This window comes from Gopherus flavomarginatus, chromosome 9 (assembly GCF_025201925.1).
Source record: "Gopherus flavomarginatus isolate rGopFla2 chromosome 9, rGopFla2.mat.asm, whole genome shotgun sequence".
Classification (NCBI taxonomy): domain Eukaryota; kingdom Metazoa; phylum Chordata; order Testudines; family Testudinidae; genus Gopherus; species Gopherus flavomarginatus.
Genome location: NC_066625.1, coordinates 50,189,109 through 50,213,016, shown reverse-complemented (window position 1 = coordinate 50,213,016; position 23,908 = coordinate 50,189,109). Strand labels below are relative to the sequence as shown.

At 51.8% G+C, this 23,908-nt stretch overlaps 2 protein-coding genes across 4 annotated transcripts in view; both read right to left on the bottom strand.

Moving 5' to 3' along the window:
• GRAMD2A (GRAM domain containing 2A) overlaps window positions 1–22,246 on the bottom strand; it is a 61,590-nt gene extending 39,344 nt beyond the window's left edge. For 2 of the 3 annotated variants that reach the window (XM_050968405.1, XM_050968406.1), the window contains exons 1-3: window positions 22,141–22,246; window positions 9,611–9,724; window positions 8,299–8,383 (exon numbers count right to left, since the gene is read on the bottom strand). In XM_050968405.1, coding sequence (XP_050824362.1) covers window positions 8,299–8,383; window positions 9,611–9,724; window positions 22,141–22,220 — 279 coding nt within the window. In that variant the 5' untranslated portion in view covers window positions 22,221–22,246. The remainder of the gene's footprint in view (window positions 1–8,298; window positions 8,384–9,610; window positions 9,725–22,140) is intronic. The other variant, XM_050968407.1, reaches the window with a different exon arrangement.
• Window positions 1–23,908, bottom strand: part of MYO9A (myosin IXA) — a 566,016-nt gene that overhangs the window by 520,348 nt on the left and 21,760 nt on the right. The gene's annotated exons all lie outside the window — the stretch shown is intronic.

The following is a 23,908-nucleotide window of genomic DNA, read 5'->3' as shown; positions in this document are numbered from 1 at the left end:
CCCCACTGTGCTGGGCACTGTGCAAACACAGAACAAAAAGACGGGCCCTGCCTTAAAGAGCTGACAGTTGTAAGATTGGTCTACATTGCAAACTTACGTTGGTATAGCTACGCTGCTCAGCTCTGAGGAGTTTACAGTCTAAGTAGCATCTTCACTAAGCACTACAGTGGCTATATGTCTAGACAAACCCAAGCAAGATACAAGAACTGGCTACAGAGAGACGGGAAAGTACAAGGATGCAATGAGACAATATTGATCAACGTGATGGGCAATTAATCTAAGAAAATTAAACCCTTCAGGACATACACTGAGCAATATATTTTTGGTCCCTTTTAAAGCTCTAAGTAACAATAGAAGCAGAATTGAAGAACAGCAGCAAAGGCGGAAAGGCGCTGGCCAGATCTCTGGATCACACAGCCGGGCCCATTAGCACCCTGGCACCACACTTATACAATTCCAAAGTTTAAAATGGAATTATGTGCAAGTAGCTCACTGCTCTCTTAGTGAATCTGGTGCAGAGAGAAAACCTCCAACAAGGATGATTTTACTCCTTAGATTAAATCCCTTGAACACCTGAGAAGCAGCCTCTTAGTTTTGTCTGGGCTGCATCTTATCCATGTGCCAACGTCTGTCAACCAAGCAGACTGCTCCACTGCACTGGCAGGGTCAGAACTGATAGAAATACAGAGCTGGGTGCAGCAAGTTCCTGCGGGCACAATAACCCACACACAAGAGGAGTGACACCACGACACTACTTAGACTGTTAACTCCACAGGCAGGGGCTGTCTTTGTGTGTTGGGTTTGTACCAAGCCAAGCAGAACGGAGCCATTGTCTATCACTGGGGACCTTAGGCACCACCACAATATAAAGCAACTGCGAAACCATGTGGTAACCCAGGGAACCTTCCTCAAGGCAGATGAGCCATTTGCGCAATGCCACCCTCTAGGATTTGTTAAGAAGAAATAAAAGGAGCCACTCACAAGCAACTCCACCTGCCTGGCTAGGTTCTAAAGTTGGCCAATGTCAGTTCCTGGTCAATGGGCTCAAAGGTAGCAGAGAGAACCAAGAATCCACAGAAACACCTGCCCTTCATCCACTGCTAGGAGAACACACCAACCATCACCATCCCATACTGGGCTCTGGCCTACAGCTACACTGACTGGCAGCAGCGGTGGAAGGAATCCAACGGTTGTAGGAGCCACCGCAACCTGACAGAATGATCTACGCCGAACATCAGACGTGACACGCGGCAAGAGCCAGACGCACTGTTTGCATCCAGAGATGGTGTCTTCAGCAAGGGTCTAAGCAGGGTTAAAGTGATGGAATGGGGAGAACTCCCCCTTCTTCCCCTGGTTTGGTGAGCAGCACTCCCTCATGGGCCCCTTGGCAATGTAATGAAATAACAGCTTCCCCCCCGACTCCCCCTTTTACTCCACACTGGGACCAATATTCGTTTGTCAAGGCCAGGGGGAACCCTGCCCTCCCTCAGGCAGCCATGGGCCATCTCCTCTACCAACAGCCCCTGCTGATCTGCACTCAGCCAGCGAATGCCCGATCTAAGTGACAAGCTGTAGCACCATCTGGAATTCCAGCAGAGAAGACGCCTTCTGACAGAGTCTGCCACCGCAGAGACAGGCGGTGGAGCCTGAACCAGAGCCGCCCGACCTGGGAACCACCACAAAGAGCCCTCGCAAGGAGCCCTACAACCCTGGGTTTGGCATACGATCACAGCAACTTTAACTCCAGACACAAGGAAAGCTGTCCCTTTAAGAGAGCTGGAGCTCAGCATTACCTGTGCAAAGGTTAGCTCACCTCTTCATGTGAAGGAAATGACACCAGGACAGGAGTGTGTGACTAGACACCAGGCCTGCTGGGGAATACAAGGGCAGCCTGAGTTCACTCAGAGAGGCACTGCTGGAACAAGGGCCTGTGACAACTCTCCACAGCTCCCAGCCAGGCGACATGAGAGACACCTGCTAGGAGCAGGAAGCCCCAGCTAGGAGGGCAGAAAACTGGGGGTGAGGGCTGTCAGCAACTGGAAAGACTTTTGAGCTAGAGGAATGACTACATGGCTGCTGAAGAACTTGCTGTGCTTGGGGAAGGGGGTTCTGTCTGGTATTCTTTAATAATTAATCACACCCAGAAGGGGAGCAGTATTTTGAAAACACCTGATGTGGTGGCTGGTCTGAAGCGAGATTGGAAGGTAAAATGAGGCGGCAGCAGGGCCCTAAGTCAGACTAGGCAAGTCCCAGCTACACATCCCCAGTGCAGAACTACTTGCAATTAAAGATAGATTCTGTTTTTGTTGTTGTTTTTAAACACAACACCCCCCCCATCCCCCCAAAAAGGCATGGTTGGCCCGTCACAGAAACAGGAAAACCATAGCCCCTGCCCCAGAGAGCTACCTTGCCAAGCAAACTGCTTGCTTATTACTGTCATTTTATTATTTTCCTGTATGGTTCCACCTCAATGGATAGGAGGTTCTGACGGCATGCTTTCCCTTCCCCATGCCTGTAGCCCTTCTAGACACTGGTGCATACTCTGAATGCTCTTCAGCTTATTTTTATAAATATTTCTGTCTTCACATAGCCAGGCCAACTGCATCAAGTCTGCAGAGGTCACACTGCTCAGAGGTCTAGGATCACGTAATGAAAACCTCCCACAATCAAGGCCCTTCTTCTGCTGTTTGTATTTTGTTTAAAATTTCCAAGGAATGTATTGGTGTTCACGGCAAACACTAGAAAAAATGATGAAAATTGGTGCCAAAAATTAAGGTCCTGGTTTTCGGGGCAAATATCAGGGTTAATACTCAGGATAAGAGGACAAAATAAAAAAGCAACCTGAGAGAGAAGTGGGCCCAGAAGCGAGAGAGGTGGAAGGAGCGAAGGCACCGGCTCCTTGTGTTGCCTCCTCAATCTCTTCCACTTCTGGGCCTACTCGAGAAGGAAAGATGGCAGCTCAGCTCCCCGTCTCGGCCAGGTCAATGAGCGCCAGCTCTCCTTCCAGAGCGGGGAGCCACGTCCAGGCAGTTCTGGCCCTTCTTTCTGTAAGGACACAAGCACAGATGTACAGGTCCACACGAGTGTATCTTTTATGACGTTGTCTTACTCTAGCAGACAGCCTGGCACTTACACTCAATCTAACTTCTTATTTACACAAAAACCCCTCTGCCTTAAGTAACACACTGGATTTTATTAATATAATCAGTATTTCCATGGACTTCATTGATCCAAAGAACAGAGAAAAAGGGGTAGGGGGGAAATCGAATAGTAGCTAGAATTTCAGTAACACACAAACCCAAGGGCAGATGCCCGTGGAAACAGAAGCAAAGCTCTCTCTGCAAACTGCCGAATTCCATTCACTCATTCTCAGCCACTATGGGAGGTAGCTTCTGGGACTGTCCCATGGTTACTGGAAAGCAGAAGCAGCAAGAAAACCTGTGTGCTTACCAAGGGCTGAGCAAACACAGGTACACAGTCACACTCAGCCAAACAAAGAGCAGCATTTGAGTGGGAAAGCCCATTCAAAACCAGGACTAAGCCCTGATGGAGGCCAAAGAAGAGTTAATTTTCAACAAGATCAGATTTATTTCAGAATGAGGAATCACCTGTAATTCGTCTTTCTAAAGAGGGATTAAGGTGCAGTGGCATCAGGCAGGGTAACTCTGCAGGCAGGCTCCACTCTGGCGGTTGGGATCACACACTAAATGCAGCCCTTGGAGTCAGCTGGTGCAACCCTGCTGACTTCAACCACCTGAGACCTGTCCCGCCAGCACTGAACTTAGCTTAGAAGAGAGGCCCCTCCTTCCATCAGATGAGGGGCTTCCTTCCTTTTCTCTCCTTGTTGTCCTGCCCTGGGCCATGCCTTCTATCATGGGACCCCTTCCCTCTGCCTGCCCTGTCCAGCATTCATCCACCTTTACAAAAGAGAACAGGAAAAGCCACAGCAGTAACTCATGGCCAAGCCTGAGGTTCCATTGAGCACCCAAATGTGAACACGACACACACACCTTCCTGAAGGAAGCTCCTTTCCACATACAGCCCCAGAGATCAATCACTGCAGCATGTCAGACAACCTGCTGGGAGGAGGCAGATGTACATAATGCATCACCTGTCCCTCCTGTGGCCTTGTCAGCATTCAGCTGCACACCATCTTTGACAAATAAGAAGCACAGGGCCCAGATCACAGACCACACTGTACCTGATCTAGATGAGAAATTATTTGCTTCATATTGTGTTAAAATGGCAATTCAGCCTCATCTCAACCAGCAAAGCTTTTCGCCAGAGAATAATCAACACCAGTGATTATGAAGCTTGAACAATATACTGATGTGTCATTTTAGGACCTTTTTCCATAAGGCTGAACGAAAAGGGAAGAAAAAATGGTGCAATTCCAGGGCTGTGCGTGCCATGCCCCCTGCTCTGTTGGCACAAGACTGAGCTAGGCAGTTTATTACCAAACACGTCTGGAGTCAGTCAACCAAAGCTGAAGCTTAAAACACATTTGCTGAGCAATGTGGTGCTCCGAGGACCTCACGTGTCACGTATTATTTAGCAGCAACAAGGAGTCAGCTGTCAACAAACACTAATCCAGCGCCAGCCGTTACAAGGCATGTTACCCCTGTAACACATCAATGGAAAGACATCAGCGTTAACCTGCACACGTATGGCTCAACACTCATCTGCCTTCCCCAGAAGAAAGCCGGCTACCCTGCAGCAGACAAAAGGCAGCTCGCAGCCAGAGGATCGCTGCTGTCAGGCCACGCTGCCAGATATCCAGGACAATGAGGAAAGCACCATCAAGGAGTTAACGTAACTACAACATTCCAATGCTACTTTAGGGCACTTACATCAGCACTGTGCATTTCAGCAGCCTCACTAACAAACTCTAACCATTCTCCACAATGCCCAAGTCTGCTATTAGGTAAAGCCTATACAGTGATGAGTGAGTGTGCCAGGAGAGTTCCCGGCTCACTAAATGTAGCTATCACAAGGTTCCTTCTGCCATGTGGTCTGGCTACATCTCATGCCATGAAGATTCTGACCTACAGTAACTAGCAGGGTACGCTTGCCATGAGCTTCTTTCGACAGGGACTGAGGCAAACTGCTAATTAGGGGATCTCTATTTTGGACTAGAGAGGCCATAATGAACCACTGGAGGGGACCTGACCCATTTCTGGCTATAACTTCTGTTCAAAAGCTCTGCTTATATAAGGAGTCCTTTACCTTTAGAGATGCTGGAAAAAGCTTGCATCCCATAGAATCCTGGCTTCAGGAATCTCCTACCACATTACACTGTCACAGAACGACTCAACGCTGGCACCTTTCCCTCTACCTCCCTTCTTATCCCTTTACTTCTCCTCCCTAACCTACAGGAAAGGCGAACTGCAGAGATCACCCTCACTTGGTTTCTTTACCTGCAGTGACTTAACACCCCTGCTTGCTCTCTCACAATTTCACATGCAAACCAGCTGCCTGCCCCTGTTGGCTCAGTCAGCTACTCGTATCACAGCATTGTGTCAGCTGGTATTTCTCCTCTAACGAGCAACATCTTGGTGTCAGTTACATTCACTATACACTGTGGGTTCAGACCAATAAGCAGCTTTTAAAAACTATTCTCTTTAGTATTGAGAAAGATAAGTTCAGCGATCTGGTAAGCAAGTTATGAGGGATAGGTGGGGAGCCCCCAGGCCCATGTGTTAGACCCCCTCAGTGCTATGGGGTGAGCAAGAACAGGAACCTAGGTTAGCTTGATCCAACAACTCTGCCTCTGAAGACATGGCTCAAAGTTTATTCGCATACTGTGCCAGGGACACACCATCACGTACGTTTTCTAATGGGACAGACTGGACCAATCAGCAGTCTGAGATGCACTGTTGCCAGGTCTCATTGACCTTTGAGCCAGTAGAATTATCTCAGACTTAGTGCCATTTTATCACCACTTTATTTACTCACCTGATACTATACAGGCTTAAAACGGAGCACTGGGGAGAGGGGAGTTAACGCTATGATAAAAGATCTGCGGCACAGGTCAGCTGACTCTGATTTGTGCGGCTCCAGGTGCTGGGCTAAAAATCACAGCAGAGACGTTCAGCCTTGGGCTGGTGTCTGGGCTCTAGAGCCCCTTGGGGGTGGGGGTGGGGGTGTCTCAAGCTCAAATGTTTACACTTCTATTTTTAACAGCTGATCCACGCTCAGAGTTGGTGCAGCGGGTTTTTCATTGCAGTGTAGACATACACCAGCCATTTACCTACCACAGACCGGCCTGGAAGAAGATTAAAAGACATAAGGAGGAGCTGTGATCAACACTATGGTTTAAAACAAACAAACTTCCTGCTCCCACTGGGATTTCCCCTACATAGGAGTATATTGCTTCCTCTTCTTGAGTATGCAGAGAACCTGCTTTGAGTGGCTAAAATGCTTAAAATGAGGCTGAGGAGAGGCCAAAGGCGAACCACCTATGGTCTCTGAGGCAATATACGCAATGCCTCAATGATATCAAAGTGTCATGGTCTCTCACAATGGGCCTTGCTCAATAGGAGCTCTAAGTGCTGTCCAAACGCTGCGGATGTGAATAACTCACATTCTGGAGTGGATTCCCCACCTTGAGCCACGGCACAGGTACAGGGCCTCCATTTGTTCGCATAGTGATGAAGTGCTACTGCAGGTGTCCAGACTCATTAAGCCTAGAGCAGAGTAGTTCAGGGCATTGGTAAAGATTTGTTTCTCCGTCCACACAGACAACAGAATTACTGAAATGTCTCTATGTGTACACACACCCACAAACCCCTCCCAACCCCGTACAAGGTAAACTTATAGATCACAAACTAAATATACTGTGACTCCATGCTAACACGTGAGCATTGTGTCAAAAAGCAGACACCACCGAGAAAGGCAGACAGCTGCAGGTGAGCAGGAGACCCTGTAATTACAGGGCAGGGACTACACACAGACCCTCTGTCCAGAGGCTTTTCCCCTCAGGAGCCAGTCACACTGTTGTTTTGATAGGGGTTAAACCCCTATGTTACAGGGTGATGCATATTCCATAGCTACGAGATGGTCAGTCTAGTGATGCTTTCCATTGTATATTCCATTGATGCAGAAATGGATCTCTGACTTTCTGGCTCTCATGCTCTGTAACGCTGCCAATAAACACAGACTGTGCTGCAATGAAACTGAACTGAGTGTCCAGACAACTGGAGGCAGCTCCCGCACTCTTAGAGAGAGGTCACATTAATGACAGGGGCTGCAGAGGAAGGTCCACCAGCTCCAGACACAGAGACGGCTGTGGTCTCTTGGAATTGGGCTGTGGTGCAATGGGCTATGCCGGGCACAAAGAGGGTTCTGTGATAGCCAAGGCTGTCAGCGCACACAGACTAGCTCACAGTAGTGTTGTCAGGCCGTATTCTGCATGCCTTAGAGGAGCAGCAACTTGAATGACCTTCTAGGCCTCTAATCCTTCCAGAGCAGTGGTCCCCAACCTTTTCCAGGTGGCGGGTGCCGGACGACGAGCCATCGAGGACCATGGCCTGTGGACAAGCATCAGCCGAAATGTCGCCGAGAAGCGGCAACGTCAGGAGGCGTTACCGTCAAAATGCCGCTGATGCTGCTTTTCAGCAGCATTTCGGTGGCAACGCCTCTTGATGACGCTGCTTTTCAGCGGCATTTCGGTGGATGCTTGTCCTCTGGTCAGTATGTGGGTGCACATAGATGCCCCAGTGGGCTCATGGCATCCACGGGCACTGCGTTAGGGACCACTGTTCCAGAGTAAGGTCAAAGGTTTCATTCTCTTTCTCCCCCCTGCCCCACATGCAGAAATTGGTAGTGGCAGGAAAAGGCACTGGCAGTGGAAATACATAGCCTCCTGGATTTGTAAAGGGGGAAGATACAAGTGGGCGGGGGGGGGGGGGAGGGAGGGGATGAGAAGAGGACATACACCTGGGCCTGCTCATGCCAATGGAAAGGATGCGGCAGGTGCAGCAAAAGAAGTTGTGGAGGGAGGAGATTCCCAGCTGGGGCTGAGGCTATGGAATCCAGGAGGTGCAGCAGATGGCAGGGTTGGGCAGGATTGGCCCCAGACCCTGCTCTCCGTACAGCGCTCGCAAAGCAATCACCACCCCCAGAGCAGGAATTCCTGTCTAGTGATCAGCACTCAGCTTAAGGCACTGCAGAGCCTCTTGGTCAGTCACACTGAGGTGCATTGCCCAACACTGACCCAGACTGGCAACAAGACAGTAAACACTTATCTTCACATAGCCACCCATCAGCTGGAAGGCTGAAGTAACAGTTCAAACGCACCATGGGCAGAGTTTCTCCCCGACTCACCGCCTCTCTGAGACATTTCTTTATTTCTTCATCCTTCAGAGATTCATTCAGATGCAAACTGTGAGAAAGAGAGAGAGAGAGAGATCCTAGTCAAGTGAAAAGCCATCCACTGGGCACCTCACCCTTCTCCCCAAAGCAGACACGACAGAGAATGCAGCCTGGGGCGGTTAATAAGAGGGCCCTTGAAATGAAAAGTGAGGAAGTACCTAAGCGATAGGCGCTTCCTACCCTCCCAGGCCCCTGGTCCCTTACGGACACAGTATAATTAACCTGTGAAACTAGCTGCTGCAGGAGACAAACAAGTAGCTCAGGGGAATAGAATAGGACATTTATATGAGTCATCTGCAGTGACACTGGCCAGGGTAACAGATATAATTGGTGTAAATGATTGCATTTCAGGATATAAGCTGAACACTAGCTGGAGTCAGGTAGGAATCTTCCTCTCATGGTTCAGTAGTGGACAATTTAAGGTGTTATGCCAGGAAGAAGGTGTAAACCTTCTTTGCTCTGGTCACCACCAGATAGGACAATGGAGCAGAGGGACCCTCTGTGCGATGGGATATAAATCTTTATATTCACCTCACTTTGGAGACTGCAAACTACAAGTGGCCTTGGGACCCTACCCTAGATCACAGTGAGGGACCCAGCAGCAGTTCAAGGGAATTACTTGGTATGTTCAGCATCCAACCCTTAACTGCTAACGTGGGGTTCTCCTCTGAAAGGCTGGCAAGAGCTTCCTATCTGTTGGGTTTCATTTCACACTCCAGGGCCAGCTGTGATTGTTGATAGAACTTGGCACACAAGGAGAAGGGCAAATATTTGGCAGGAAACGCCAGGCCGGCCTAGTTTAATAGGATTTCTCAGCCCTTCACTGATCCCCCGCAGAGCACACTGGAGTCATGCAGAAAGTGTATTTAGAAGGCCCTACTCCAGCTATGAATGTTGGGAGAAAGCTCCTTCAATGCAGCAGTCAACGCACCCAGGCCAGACGGCCCTAAAGACTTAGGCCAGGAGCTCTGTTCTCAGCACGCTGCTGCTCTAACATGCAGGAAGGTGGCTGCGTCCCTGGGAGAGGGAGAGATCAGAAGAGGTTATATGCTCGCTCTGTGGGAGGTGTTCTGCACAGAGGGCCAGCACATCTCATGGGAAGCTGTTCACAACCAGTACTTAAAACCAAACCCCACCCTGTGTGTGTCAGAGAACTAATTAGCTGATCACAACCAACATGGTTCCAGACTTTAATCTGTCATCAGACCCTACAAATCCAAACCATTTCAGAGCTCACCTGCCATCCAGGGCATCCAAGCTCTTCTCCTTATGAGACGCCTCCAGTTTCTCCTGGCTGTGCATGAGCTCAGAGTTCTTCAGGGAAGCTGCTTTTTCATGCACCGGCTTTGTGCTGCGGACAGACACAATAAAACAGGAAGTTTGTTAATTCACCAGCGATGGGGGTTGGGGGCAGATAGCTATGGCAAATAGGCCTCCAATTCTATGGCTTTCAAATCCCATTGACACAGAGAGGTTTTCAACATTTCGAACCACTTCCATTGGCAGCCAAAGTATTTTGCACTGCTGCATGCAGCTGCTGATGGAATAATATGCAGAAGAATTAAGGCAGCTGCCAGACCCAAGCTGTGGCCTTCCTAGAAGTTTGCAGCAGGCCTGTGAAATCTCTTGCCCTGCTAGCTTGCTAAAATGAATAGCAGGAGAGGAAAAAGAGCTGGAGGAAGTGAGCTGGTTGTTAGGGGAGCGTTTGAACTTGTAGAAAAGCTTATGTGGAGACGGTCTTTAAAACTACAACGTGAAACAAGAGCTCCGGGTGACAGAAACCGCACCAGGTACCTTTCTTTGGAGCTCAGTGGAGACTTAACTTTTGGCGCTTATTGAAGGGAAATGCCCTTTGAGAGAAATGCTATAGGCCAGCTCTCCAGCTGGTGTCAATAAGCAAGCATAGTTCTGCAGAAGTCAATGAAGGTACGCTGGCTGACGCTGGCTCACACCAGCTGAAGATCTAGCTCATTGGTCCCCAACCTTTTTCATCTGGCAGGTGCCAGATGACAAGCCACGGACGACCGTGGCAGCGGACAAGCATCCACCAAAATTCCACCGACAAGTGGCAACGTCAATAGACATTGCTGCCAAAACGCCACCAACAAGCAGCATCGCCGCCAAAACACAGCTGAAAATCAGCGGCATTTCGGCAGTGATGCCTCTGGATGACGCAGCTTGTCGGAGGCATTTCAGCAGGTGCTCGCCCACCGGCCAGTATGTGGGCGCACTTAGACACCCTGATGGGCGCCATGACGCCCACGGGCACCACGTTGACGACCCCTGATCTAGCCTGTTTCACAGATAGCTGTGTCACTTTTACATCTCTTTCGAGCCAGCCCAGCTGCTATCCAAGCTGCCAATTCACTTCGTACCAGAGGAGAGGTTGAGATTTACCCCTCCCATCACTCCCGATTTTTCAGTGTTTTTTTGCATTTTACTGACACAACAGAGGAGGACAAAGCACATCTGTTTGACCAGAGAACTGAGCGACACTTTGATGCAGTAAGGAGTGGCTCAGACACATACATCTCTGCTTGAATGCAAGGTTTCCTTTGCGGATGAATTTCTCACCCAGCTGCAAGCAGGGCCGGCTTTAGGCCGATTCAACCGATTCCCAGGAATCGGGCCCCGCGCCTAAGAGGGCCCCACGCCGAGAGCCGGAGCCCCGGCCGGAGCGCGGCAAGCCGCCCCGCAGCCCCGCTCTCCCGGCCGGAGCGCGGCAAGCCTCCCCGCTCTCCCGGCCGGAGCGCGGCAAGCCGCCCTGCAGCCCTGCTCTCCCGGCCGGAGCGTGGCAAGCCGCCCTGCAGCCCTGCTCTCCCGGCCGGAGCCGCGGCCCGAGAGCGGCAAGCTGCCCCGCAGCCCCACTCTCCCTGCTGGAGCTCCGGGCCCTTTAAATAGCACCCATAGCCCTGGGATAGCGGGGGGCTCCAGGGGCTATTTAAAGGGCCGGGGCTCCAGCTGCCTCTGCCACCCCATCCTTTAAATAGCCGCCGGAGCCCCGCCACACCCATGTATTCTCCAGGGCTCTCGCCGCTATTTAAAAGGTCCGGGGCAGGGTAAAAGCAGGGGAGCCCTGGGCCCTTTAAATAACCCCCAGAGCCCTGGGATAGCGGGAGGCTTGGGGGCCATTTAAAGGGCCGGGGCTCCAGCTGCCTCTGCTGCACCCCCTGCCCTGCCCCCAGCCAGCTCTGCACTCTGTGCCCACAGCCAGCCCCTGCCAAACCCCCTGCCCTGTCTCCAACCACCCCTTGCCACACACCCCTGTGGCCCTGCCCAAAGCCAGCCAGCCCCCACACACCCCTGCCCGCACCAGCCCTGCACACCCTGCCCACACCCAGCCCCAAACCCCCTGCCCTATCTCCAGCCAACCCCGCTGCACTCCCCTGCCTGAAGCCAGCCAATTCTGCACTCCTTTGTCTCCAGCCCTCTCAATCCCTGCTGCATCCCCCTGTGGCCCTGCCTGAAGCCAGCCCACCCCACACCCCCATCTCCAGCCAGCCCTGCACCCCTTGCCCTGCCTGCAGCTAGACCCTACCTCCAGTCAGCCCCTGCTCTGCCTCCAGCCAGCCCCATGTCCACTGCTCCCCTGCAGTTCCCAGGGCAGTAACCCTGCACACTTGCTTCAATGAGGGGGACAGGGAGCAGCTGGGACCCACACATGTGCACACCCGCAGGGAGTGGCAGGGACCCACACATGTGAAATGGCGGTCATTAATAAGCAATCAACAGCATATATGATGCAATGTATATAATATATAATTGTATTATTTATATAGTTATGGAAAGTAAATAATACATGGAAGAAATGAAAGGCTTTTTTTTACATTTTTTTTTTTTAAGTCATCCCTGCCAGGGCCCCACCGAAAATGTTCGAATTGGGCCCCACACTTCCTAAAGCCGGCCCTGGCTGCAAGCTCCTATAAATCACCCAAACCACTAGTGATACCAGCCCCATCTACTGTTCCATGTCTCCGGTCTCGGGCCGAACGCAAAGTAAAACAAACCATTGCCTTCCCAGACACCAGAGCATCATTTCCAACAACACCCATCTGCCATAAGCAGCAGCTGCCTCCCGTTCAAGTTTCTTATCTGCTATAACCAGGCTTATCAAATAGAAGCTTATCAAGTTGACGTGTGCAGAATGAAGCAGTTACCAAACCAAAAGCAAACACTGTCCCAGGGCTGCCCACAGAGGGTTATCACCTGAGGCCAGAGAGAGGACACTTCCTCTTTGTAGGGCTGGACAGTGCAATGGAGTCTGGGTTCCTCCCTGTGACAAGAAATCAACCAGACAGAGGCTAAAAAGGACTACAGACAACAGAGGAACGGCAGAAGCAGCACGGAAGCGGGTGATGAATCAAAGACACCGAGAGTGGGACGACAGCTAACAAAGTGGAGCTGGGGAGGCAGTGGTTCAGGGGCAATGCTAAGGAAAGACGCTTCGCCAGGAGTCCTGTCAGGCAACTTAGACGTGTGTCTGCACCACAAAAATCCAGTTGTGATCATGGGCAGTGGGTATAATAGGCCAGGCTTGGTGCTGCCGCTGGACACCTGGGCCTCGGTGGCCCCGCCCTTTCCCCCAAGGCCCCCACTGCCCGCTGCTGCTGCCTGCACCTCCTCCACTCCACCCCCACCTCCAGAGGTCCCTGCTGCTCGCCACTTCCCTCATCCCTCCTCCTCAGCGGTTTGGCCAGGGCAGAGGACAGTGGCTTGGAGGGGGTTGTCAGCTTGGTCCGGTGCTGGTGGGGGTGGGGGGGCTGGCGGCTCTGGATGGCACTGGTGGGGGGGGCTGACCTGGCACTTGGGGGGCCGGCGGCTTAGCTGTGAGGGTCGTCAGAGGCAGGGGGGCTGGTGGCTCAGCATGGTGCTGGGGCCGGCCTGGTACTTGGGGGCGGGGGAGGGAAGGGCGACAGATCAGCCTGATGCTCAGGGTGGGAGCGGTCGGTTGGAGGGGTGGAGGTGGCTTGGCCCTGTGTGGTTGAGGCAGGTGGGCCAGGGCTCCTCTGGTCGTCGGGGGGCCCCCCTCAGGGCATCTCCTGTTAGGAAGGTGGGATTTCGGGGTTCGGGCATGTGGGGTGGAGGCCCTTGGGCAGAAGAGGCACAGCCAGCAGGCTAGCCTCCCCAAAGCAGGGGTTCACGCGCTGCCCATGGTTGTGATCATTAGGTCCCTGCAGGGTTTAACCATGACTGGCCAACATGACGGCAGACTAGACTTGCCCTCATCGTCACTGATGTGGTTGGCATCACAGCAGCTAAGCCAGCTGATAATTAGGGCCCTACCAAATTCATGGCCAGGAACACATGTCACGGACCATAAAAATCTGGTCTACCCCTGTGAAATCTGGTCATGGGTGTGCTTTTACCCTACACTACACAGATTTCACAGGGGAGACCAGCGTTTCTCAAATTGGGGGTCCTGACCACAGCTGCCAACTTTCATGTGGTAAATGAGCACGCCGACTTTCACAATAAGCCAAAATTCAAGCTAATCTCATTTCAAAAACAAGGCCAGAACAAGCCAATTCTTAAGCACCCCAACTCTCCATGTGACTAGATCCAGCGTGCAGTCTGGGACTGTGGTGGGCCCACTGTGCACCCTGACGCTCTCCCCTGCTTCCCCACCCAGCCACCCACGCTTGCCCCTGCTTGCCGGGAGCCAATCAAAATAAAAGAAGCAAAAAGCAACACACTAAAAGGTTTTTTGGGTTTTTTTTGGCATGACTGGTCCTGACACAAAAGAGGGTTGCAGGGGGGTCATAAGGTGATTTTACGGGGGGTTGCGGCATTGCCACCCTTACTTCTGCTCTGCCTTCAGAGCTGGGCAGCTGGAGAGTGGCGGCTGCTGACTGAGGGCCCAGCTCTGCAGGCAGCAGCACAGAAGTAAGGGTGGCAATACCATACCATGCCATCCTTACTTATGTGCTGTGGCTGGCGGCAGGTCTGCCTTGAAAGTTAGGCTTCTAGCCAGCAGCCGCCATTCCCCAGCTGCCAAGCAGCAGCACAGAAGTAGGATAGCAGTATCTCAATGCCCCCCACCCTCCCCAATCTTGCAACAACACCCCTACCCCTCCCAACTCCTTTTTGGGTCAGGATCCCTACAATTACAACACCGTGAAATTTCAGATTTAAATAGCTGAAATCATGACATTTATTATTTTTAAAATTCCATGACTGTGAAACTGATCAAAATGGAGCATGAATTTGGTAGGGCCTTACCTTAGGGTGATCAGATCACTGCAATAAAATACCGGGAAACACTGGGGTGCCATCAGTCCCACCCACAGTCCACCCCCACTCCTCCCAGGCTCTGCCCCAGGTCCCACCCCCACCCCACTTGACCCTCTCCAGCCCTCCGCCTCTTCCTGCCCCTGCACCACCTTCGCTCTGCCTCCATTCTACCCCCTTCCCTCAAGTCCCTGCCCAGCCTCTTCTCCGCCTCCTCCCCTGAGCGTGCTGCATACCCGCTCCTCCCCTCTCCCTCCTGGAAACCGCTAAGTGCCACCAAACAGCTGTTAGGTGGCAGGAAGTGCTGGAGGGGGGGAGAAGCAGGGATGCAGCGCACTGAGGGGAGAGGAAGAGAAGGAGGCGAGGAGGGGGGAGCTTGTTTGGCTGCAATTTTTCCCCGTGGGTGTTCCAGCTCCAGAGCACCCACAGGATCAGTGCCTTCCTCCCACTTACCTCCTTACCTGAATATTGGGACAAATGGCATCCCCATCGTGCATTGATTGGGATGTGGACAAAGGGTTAAATATTGGGACAGTACATCTGGTCACCCTACCCTTACCTATAACGTCTGGCTGTGATGGAGCTGCTCCTCCCTCTTGTGTTTGGAGGCAGCAGCACTTGCACGGAGAGTCCCAGGAAGCAATGTCCAGCCCCAAGTTCCACTCGATTTTCAAAACAGAGCAAATGCTCACTGGGGTCTAGGCTGGATTGTAACTATGGCAGCAGGAACACCTGGCACTGTAACCCACTAAGAAAACATCAGGGCGGGGTCTGGTTCATGCCACATTCTCGGCCTAAGAGACGAAAGGCGGCCCATGGAACCTCTGTCTGTACAGCAGCATCTCCAGGGGGCCAGACAATAAGGCAGAATAAGGGCCTGATCTCTAGAAGCAGCCAAGAGATGAGAAGGCTCTGCACAGACACCTGCACGTGCTACCCGTCTGGCTGTCGGTAGCAGTGAGCGCTCGTATTTAACCAGTAACGCAATCCCCACGGTGGGGATTTGTGAGAACTGAACCCAGGTCAGCAGAGCTCCAAGCAGGCAGTGCTTCTGCACCACCCCCAGACAGCCTGGGCAGAGCCCCACTCAACATGTTATGCAGCCTGGGAGACCAGTCGCCGCAAGAAGTGACACCCACACAGCCCCTCTCGCAAACTCTGATCAGCCCAGACCAGTTATTTAAGCCTGGAGGGAGTGCCAAGAAATTGTCTGTGCACCAGGCAGATCCCAGATCTGCTGCCAAGATAGGACCCCGCCTTGCTCCTGGTCCCCACTTCCGCAACCAGCCCTGCCCTCCGGTTCCTGGCTATGATTCCGGCCCAACCCTTGGCTCTGGACTGCAGCTACAGACTTCATCCCTCAGGCCTGAATGCAGCTCTAACCACTGAACGTGACTAGAGCTTGCACTCTCCAGTCAAGAGGCAGAGAGAGGCAGGCTCGTGGGGAGGAGTTCTAAGGAAAAGACAATTCACAGCAGGGTGCAGATGAAGCTTGTGAGCGGTCAATATCCATGTTAAGTCTGAATCGAAGACCAGAGCTGCAGAGAGCACTGGAGAAGGGGTGGAGGATGGGGAGGGGGGAAGCACTCCATTGTGTAGTCTGCAGAGGGCTGGACTACTATGGTCTCATTTGCATTACATGGCTTGGTGTGTGGGTGCAGGATGGTGTTGGTGCCTGTGATATACAAGAGATCAGGTGTGCCCTTGAACTCTAGGACTGCAAGGAGGGGACGTCAGTCACCCAGGCAGCAGGCGGCAAAGGCAGAAGCATGAGAGAGATGAGCCAACAGGAACAACCCAGTGGGAAGGACGGGCAAAGCAGGCAGAAACCAGGAGTGAGACCTGGCAAGGGCAAGGTAGTGCAGTCCTGCAGGAAGGAGGGCAAGGAGTTTGCAGATAAAGCCAGCGAAAGGATTCCAGGAGGGGAACAGGACATGGTCAGAGCAGCAAAAGGGGGGAGATTATTTAGCAGCTGACAGCTGGGATAAGCTGAAAAGCTGAGCGTCAGGGAGGTTGGATAGGAGATGGTCAGATTGGCTCTAAAGCCCCCCCCCTCCCCCCACCCCCACACACACACTCACTCAGGAAGCTAGAGGAGTGGTTTCTTTGGGAAGGAGAGAACTCACCTGAAAGGGCAAAGGGGATACTCAGCATGGCAGGATCTTAGCAGCAGAGAACTGGGAACTCAGTAACAAGTAAGCAGTGAGCAAAAGGAAACAGTGCCTGCGGGTTGCAGAGGGAAGCTCTGAACAATTCTGCTTACAGCTCTGAGCACATGGCAGCAGATTAAAGCCTGGGACTGGAAGCTGATCCAGACCTTGGTCTGCTGCGAAAGTGCTGGGCAGGAGAGAGAGGAGGAAGATGGAAACATTAGACATCAGGTTCTGGGTGGGGCAGCAGCCCTTATTAGGGGCCACTACCTTGGCAGATTCCCAGGCTTTCCCCCTCCGATTCGACACAGCACCGAACATGCTGCAGGATTAAACACTGCAGAGCCTGGATTCTTCCCTGTTTTTTGTCAAGTGGAACCTGGCCATTAGGTGCCAGCTAAGCTGGTCTCAGGGGATAAATAACCTCATTCACCACCTCGCTCTTCCAAACCTCGAGTTACTGGGAGCCAGGGAAGATTACAACGGCATGCATGACGCAGCTACCTGAGCTCCTGTACTGTCACAAAGGGTCCTGAGCGAGATCTCCTCTCTGAGCAGGGATAGCCATGTTCTTGAGAGACTGACTGTGCCTCAGATGGTGCTGAGACCCCACCTACTCCCCGGCCACCCAGCTGGGCAGCATGGAACAATGCAGCCAGTCATTTCACTCAGCAGACCCACTCACACTAGGGCACAAGAGTGGTTTGTTTGTTTAATAACATCTATTCCTAATCTTTTCTGGGAACGTAAGTGACAGACAACCCACCGACAGATGACACAGAGAGAGTTTTCCCCTTTCTGGACAATGGGTATTCACGGGAGGCAAGTTTGTAGAAATGTTGGTGGCGCCCAGAACCTGCCCCCCCCAACTCCGCCCCCTCAAACTCTGCCTCCACCTGCCTAAGGCTCTGGGCAGGGTTTCAGGGGGGAGATCTGGGGTGCAGGTCCTGGGCTGGGGATTAGGGTGCAGGAGGGGTGCAGGCTTTGGGAAGGAGTTTGGGTGCTGGGTGCAGGCTCCGGGCTGGGGCAGGGGGTGATGTGCAGGAGGGGGTGAGGGCTGCAGGCTTTGGGATGGAGTTTGGGTGCAGGCTCTGGGTTGGTGGTGGGGGTGTAGGAAGGGGTGAGGGGTGCAGGCTCTGGGAGGGAGTTTGGGTGCTGGGTGCAGGCTCTGGGCTAGGGCAGGGGGTGGGTGTGCAGGAGGGGGTGAGGGGTGCAGGCTCGGCTGGGGGTGGGGTGTAGGAAGGGGGAGGAGGTGCACGCTGGGGCAGAGGATCAGGCTGCAGGGGAATGAGGGTTGGGGCTGAGGATGAGGGGTTCATGATGTGGGGGGGCTCAGAGCTGGGGCAAGAGGCTCAGGGTGCAGGGGCATGAGGGCTCTGGCTGGGGCTGAGGCTCAGGGTGTGGGGGGATGAGGGTTCTGGCTGGGGCTGAGGATCAGGGGGATGAGGATTGGGGCTGAGGATGAGGGTTTGGGGTGTTGGAGAGGCTCAGGGCTAGGGCAGAAGAGCAGCGTAAGGGCAGCCTGCCTTGCCATTAGCGGATGGCAGGCTCTAGGACCCTGGGGCAGCAGACAGCAGTTCTGCCGGGAGCCGATCTGTGAGCAGGCAGGGACACACACGGCAGAGGGGGGCGCAGGGGAGGGGTGGAAGGCGGAAGCCGGGACCCGCTCCAGGCAGGGACGCGGTGGGGTGGGGCGGTGGGGGGAGACCCGCAGGGGCCGGGGCCAGGGCTGATCCAGGCAGGGCCAGGGGAGAGACCCAGCTCCAAACATTGCTGGAGCAGGGCACCCGGCCCTGAACATTCCTGGAGCCTGGGCACCTCGAGCCCGTATAACTCACCGCCTATGTGGGTATTTGTCTCTCTACAGTTCAACATTTAGAAAAATGGCTGATGTTTACTCCATGTTGCTAAATTTCTCCTTTTTTTTTTTTTTTGCTTCAACTCCATCAAGAAGTGGAAAAAACCCACCCACTTCGGGTCACGCATTAGCAGGACTCTGCCTGGAAAGGACAGCTGAGTTCTTCCACAATAACTGGGAAGTAAGTCAGAGTGGCTCAGTTCACTGCAGTGCTGAGAACCACGCAATGACCCAGAAGTCTGAGCACCACAGAGGAGCCAGTGTGGATGCAGGCATTCCAGCACAGAGCGTGACTTTGCAGCATGGCCTCTCTCATGTCAGGCTCTCAGAGAGATGTAATCTGAGTGATCTACACTCAAGTTGACTCTGCAGTGAAAGTCTCTTCTGGTTTAGGAAATCCCACTGAATGACTAATGAGCAGGACAGGTAACTTTACCCATTACCCTAGAGAGGTTTTTTTGCGCAGTATCTTAATACAACCAAGTAACACCACACATTACACTCTCTACAAGAGACCTGGGCAGACTGGTGCTTCCTTGGTACCTTCCATTCCCACAGAAAAGTTCATCTTAGTAAAACTGACAGGCTGGGGCAAGCTCAAGGAGATTAAAGCATGTCGAGGGGATGCCTGGAATTTTCATTCTGTTTGTTGGTTTTCACTGCTGACTAAAATACAATGGCTCTGTTTTCAGAGGGTGTGCACACATGCATGGGTTAATGTCCCCAATTTACACACAGTAATTACAACATCATCACACAATCATGATAACTGCAAACGACCAGTCAGATCTCTAGTAGGTCAATAATATGCAAAGTTTGTGCACTCAATCATGATAATTACACTCCCGAAAGGGCTTGCGTGTTTGCATACGCAATTTGAAAGTGGGTGTTAGTCATTTTAACGGACTACAGAAGACAGAGACCAGGGCCTCTCTCCAGCACAGTCCAGCGTATGCTAGCCACAAAGGAAAGATGGTCTCGTGGTTATGGCAGTGGACTGGGAATCACAGCAAAACTCTTGTGATTTTTATCCCAAGTCTTGCAACATTTGGCATTTTTTGTGAAGCTGCTGCTCCTGGAGTCCTGGGGTTGCTAAGGAAAGTTTGAGAATGTGACCCTAAAGGTTCAAAAGGAAAAGGAAAAGAACCCCAAAGTATTGTTTTCACAAATATCAGTATTTAAGTCAATTTCATTATTTTCAGGGCCCAACTCATGATTTGTGAATGCCTGGGGTTGGCAATACTGGATCTGGGTTCTGTTCCTGGCTCTTCCACAGACTTTGTAAGTGTCCTTGGGCAAGTCACTTAATCTCCGTGCCTCAATTCCCGCATTTGTAAAATGAGGTAAGGACCAGCACCTCCCAGGTGCATTCTGAGGCCAACTCCATTGACGTATAAGAGGCGACAGACTTTACAATGATTACCACCATCAAATAGCTAATTTAAAAAATTGCATTTTAAAAGGCGGTTGCTTGGAGAATTTCAGCCAGTGTGTCTACAAGACCTTACTGTGATACTCTGTATCTAGGGGGAAAACACCCTGCACCCCCATGTTCATCCTTATAATATGATTGTGTGGTATCCAAAGCAAAGTTTGTCATGCCGGGTGGTCTTCGGAAGGTTCATGATACATTGAGCATTGATATTAAAGTAATGTTATAAGTTGTAATTTCATGTATACAGTTATGAGGCTGAAAATGTTCCTCAGGGCTTAAAACAAGCACAGGCAAAACTCTCCAGGAACAGAGGGGCAGTTCACGCCTCATCAGCGCATGTATGGGTCAAACCTCACAGGAACAAAAGACACTGGCCTAGCCAGCCTCACAGGATCTGTTGGACTCTCGAGTGAGTCAGCTCCCTTCCCTTGGTCTACAATGAGGTAATCATCACCTGACTCTGACAATAGGGAAGAAAGAACATGATAAAAGGGAGAGAGATGTTTGCCTGCTCTTCCTTGCCTCTCTTCCATCTCCATCTACAGATACCACCAAGTGACTCAAGCACTGATCAAAGGGGAGAGCCTGGCTGAAGGGCAACCAGCCAGCCTGTGGTGAAAAACATATAAGTTTGTAAGGGCACAAAATTGTTAAGATCAGCTTAGACTGCATTTTGCTTTTATTTCACTTGACCAAATGTGACTTCTTGTGCTTTGACTTATAATCACTTAAAAATCTATCTTTTGTAATTAATAAATTTGTTAGTTTATTCTACCTGAAGCAGTATGTTTGGTTGTGTCAGAGACTTCCCTTGGGATGACAAGTCTGGTACATATCAATTTCTTTGTTAAATTGACAAACACATAAGCTTGCAGTGTCCAGCAGGCATAACTGGACACTGCAAGATGGAGGTTCCTAGGGTTGTGTCTGGGACCGGAGATACTGGCTGGTGTCATTTGGTTGCACAATCCAAGCAGCAGTTGGCCCGAAGTGCTCAGTCATGTGCTGGGAGCAGCTTACATGCCAGAAGCTGTGCGTGAACAGACTAGGAGTGGGGGTTCTCACAGCGGAGCAGGGAAAGGCTGGCTCCCAGAGTTGGGGACTGGAGTGACCTAGCAGATCACCAGTCCAGATAACACCGGGGGAACATCACATTTACTATCATGGCAAAAGAAAACAACCAGAAAACCTCAGAAGAGCCACTGCCACAGACAGGAAACTGTTACTGCAGGGGAAGACAGCCACTTCTGTTTGGCAAGGAGCAAACAGGTAACTCCACACAGATCCTTTCTGCCTTGTCATTTGCAGTTATACATTAGCCAACTGGATTGCAGGAAGGCACCCTGAGTTAGCAACGCACACAATAGCCTGAGCAGTTCTGCTGGAGGCTCTATAGAAGGCGGCCAGCTGAGATCACATAGCTCTGCTAGCAAACAAAGGACTGAAACAGAAGAAAAGATCTACAGAAAAACAAACTGTTCAAGTGTGTAACGAATGCAAACAGCTTTTGCCACATACAGTCAACAGCACTTTGGGACGCTCCTACCAAACAGCTGCCCAGTTGCAACTGGCACTAATTGGCTGCTTGGAGAGACACAGAGCAAGCCACCAGATGGAATTTCTCGGTCCCTCCTCCACATGGTCCCTCTAGGGCAGGGGCATCGCGTGTCGCTGAAGGAACATGGCTGTGACACACTTATTCCAAGCATATGCAGCCACCTCCAGTCTGCAGGGCCCTTCACCAGCACTACATTCACCCACACATTGTAACTGAAAGGAAGTAACTGGAGTGGGTCGAGCGCATGAGGAAATGGCTCGGGCTCCGTAACACTGTCAGCCTTAAAATAACCACATCCTGCAAACTCAGGGAAGAGAAAGAAAGAGTTTCCAGCGAGTTCGTTGAAAGAATCCAGCCCCTAGGGATTTTAAATAAGCAAAGTCACAAGGACTGAGTGCAGAAGAAAACGGAATCAGACCGATTACTCACAGTCACAAGAGCCTGAGATCAGTAGCATCTTAGGGTAAGTCTTACGCTGCAGAGTTAGCCACGGTCTTACACCCATCCACCCTCCTGTCCACCCATGAAAGCCTCTCACCTGAGGTTAGTGGTGCTTTTGTAATGCCGACAGATCCCGATCATTGGTGGGCAGGATGGAATCTGGGACCTCTGGAGCATAGTGAATGAGCCTCTACCGCACGAACTAAAAGCCACCTGACTGTTAGCTAAGGCTGTAGAGCTGACTCGTTTTATCTCTCTCTCTAATTGGGCTCGGTGCCACTAGATGGGACAGAACACCACACCCAGAAGGCACATGGGTTACAATTTCACCCTGGGCTATCTCTTCTGGCTGGTGGTGGGTTAGAGATCAGGTGCTGCTTTAACTCGGGCTGGTAACCCACCCAATTCGCTGTGAGGACACAGGCTAAGCTACCCAAGTGCTGACAGTCCTCCAATGCCTCCCACAATCCTCCCTCCCGCACAAACTCAGAAGGATGGACGAGTTCTCCCACAATTCATTAGGAAAGAACCATAGAGCGGTTCAGTTCGCTGCAGCACAAAGACCCATGGGCTATGCCCCCAGAAGTCCATAGACAAGCATAGCACTGAGGGACAGTCACTTGGGCAAGGCTCTGCAGACACTGGGCTAGGCTAACCTGGGTGCGATCAGCCAAGCCATCCCTGCTCTGAAGACAGACCCTCAGATTATTGCCTCCTCTGACTCTGGCTCAGAGCACAAACTCCCTCCCCCCGACACCCATTTGGAGCTTTACGGGAAGCCTTCAGCCTCCCAGGAGAGCGTAACTCAGAGCAGCACATAGATGCAGATAGCAGCACCAAAGCTCTCTCCCTTCCATGCAAGTCTAGTAGCTGCTATCCAGGGAAACCGAGCCGACTCGCTTGGTGGAATCCGCCCCTAGTGAGGCTGAAACCGAAGGGAGCTTACTCAACACGGAGCAGTGCTTGGGCACACAGGACTCCGAGCCTTTTCAAGGTTTATCAAGTCCTGTCCACCTAGCACAGTTCAAGGGGTCACACAAGGTCAGGGACCAGTGCTAGAAAGGTGAGTCTTCAGCTGGGCCCATGGGCAGGTGGGGCACATGTACCCAGGAGGAGGGAGCTGGGGTGTAGGATGAATTGATTTAAGATGATGGTCTAGGTCCAGAGAACCCCACATTTTCAGCCTTTCCAGGCTTGTGGCTGCAGCAGAGGGGAATTGCAAGTTCTGCAGCACCACAGCGACCCCGATTATGATTTAAAAAAAAAAAAAACAACAAACATTAAAGATGGTTGCACCTCAAAGGGTAAGGGTCAGCCATGTTTGCAAGGCAGAGAGGTCTGCAGAGCTCCTGCAAGGCAAGGCAGAGATAGGCGGGGGGCCATTTGGTACACTCGACCCGCAATGTCTGTGTTCCCATGCAAAAACCCCCATTTCTCATCCGAGCTGATCAGGCCTGTGTTCTCCTTCAGCTGTCAAGCCTGCACTTAGCTCCAGGTCAGGAGAGCACAGTTGGATTTTCCAGCAATTCCAGCCATCTGCATGGCAGATTTGCATTCCCTGGGTGAGGTCTCAGGGCTGACTTTAATGTGTGTGGCAGAGGAGTCTGATCAACATGTGTGGTGGATGAGGGAGGGGATGGGCACATACACACACTTTCACTCTGCCATTCAATACATAAAAGGAACCAGCAACCATGTCCAGCACAAATCAGATGGCTCCCGTTCTTAGAACAAGCCCCTAGAATCCCTGGGTAAACGAGCATGTAAGATTCTCTCTCTAGGGAAGAGAGCTCACACACAAGGAAGTTCTGATTTGCTGCCTGGATGCTTGGAGAAAAACAAATCCCATGATTTTTCTCATTTCC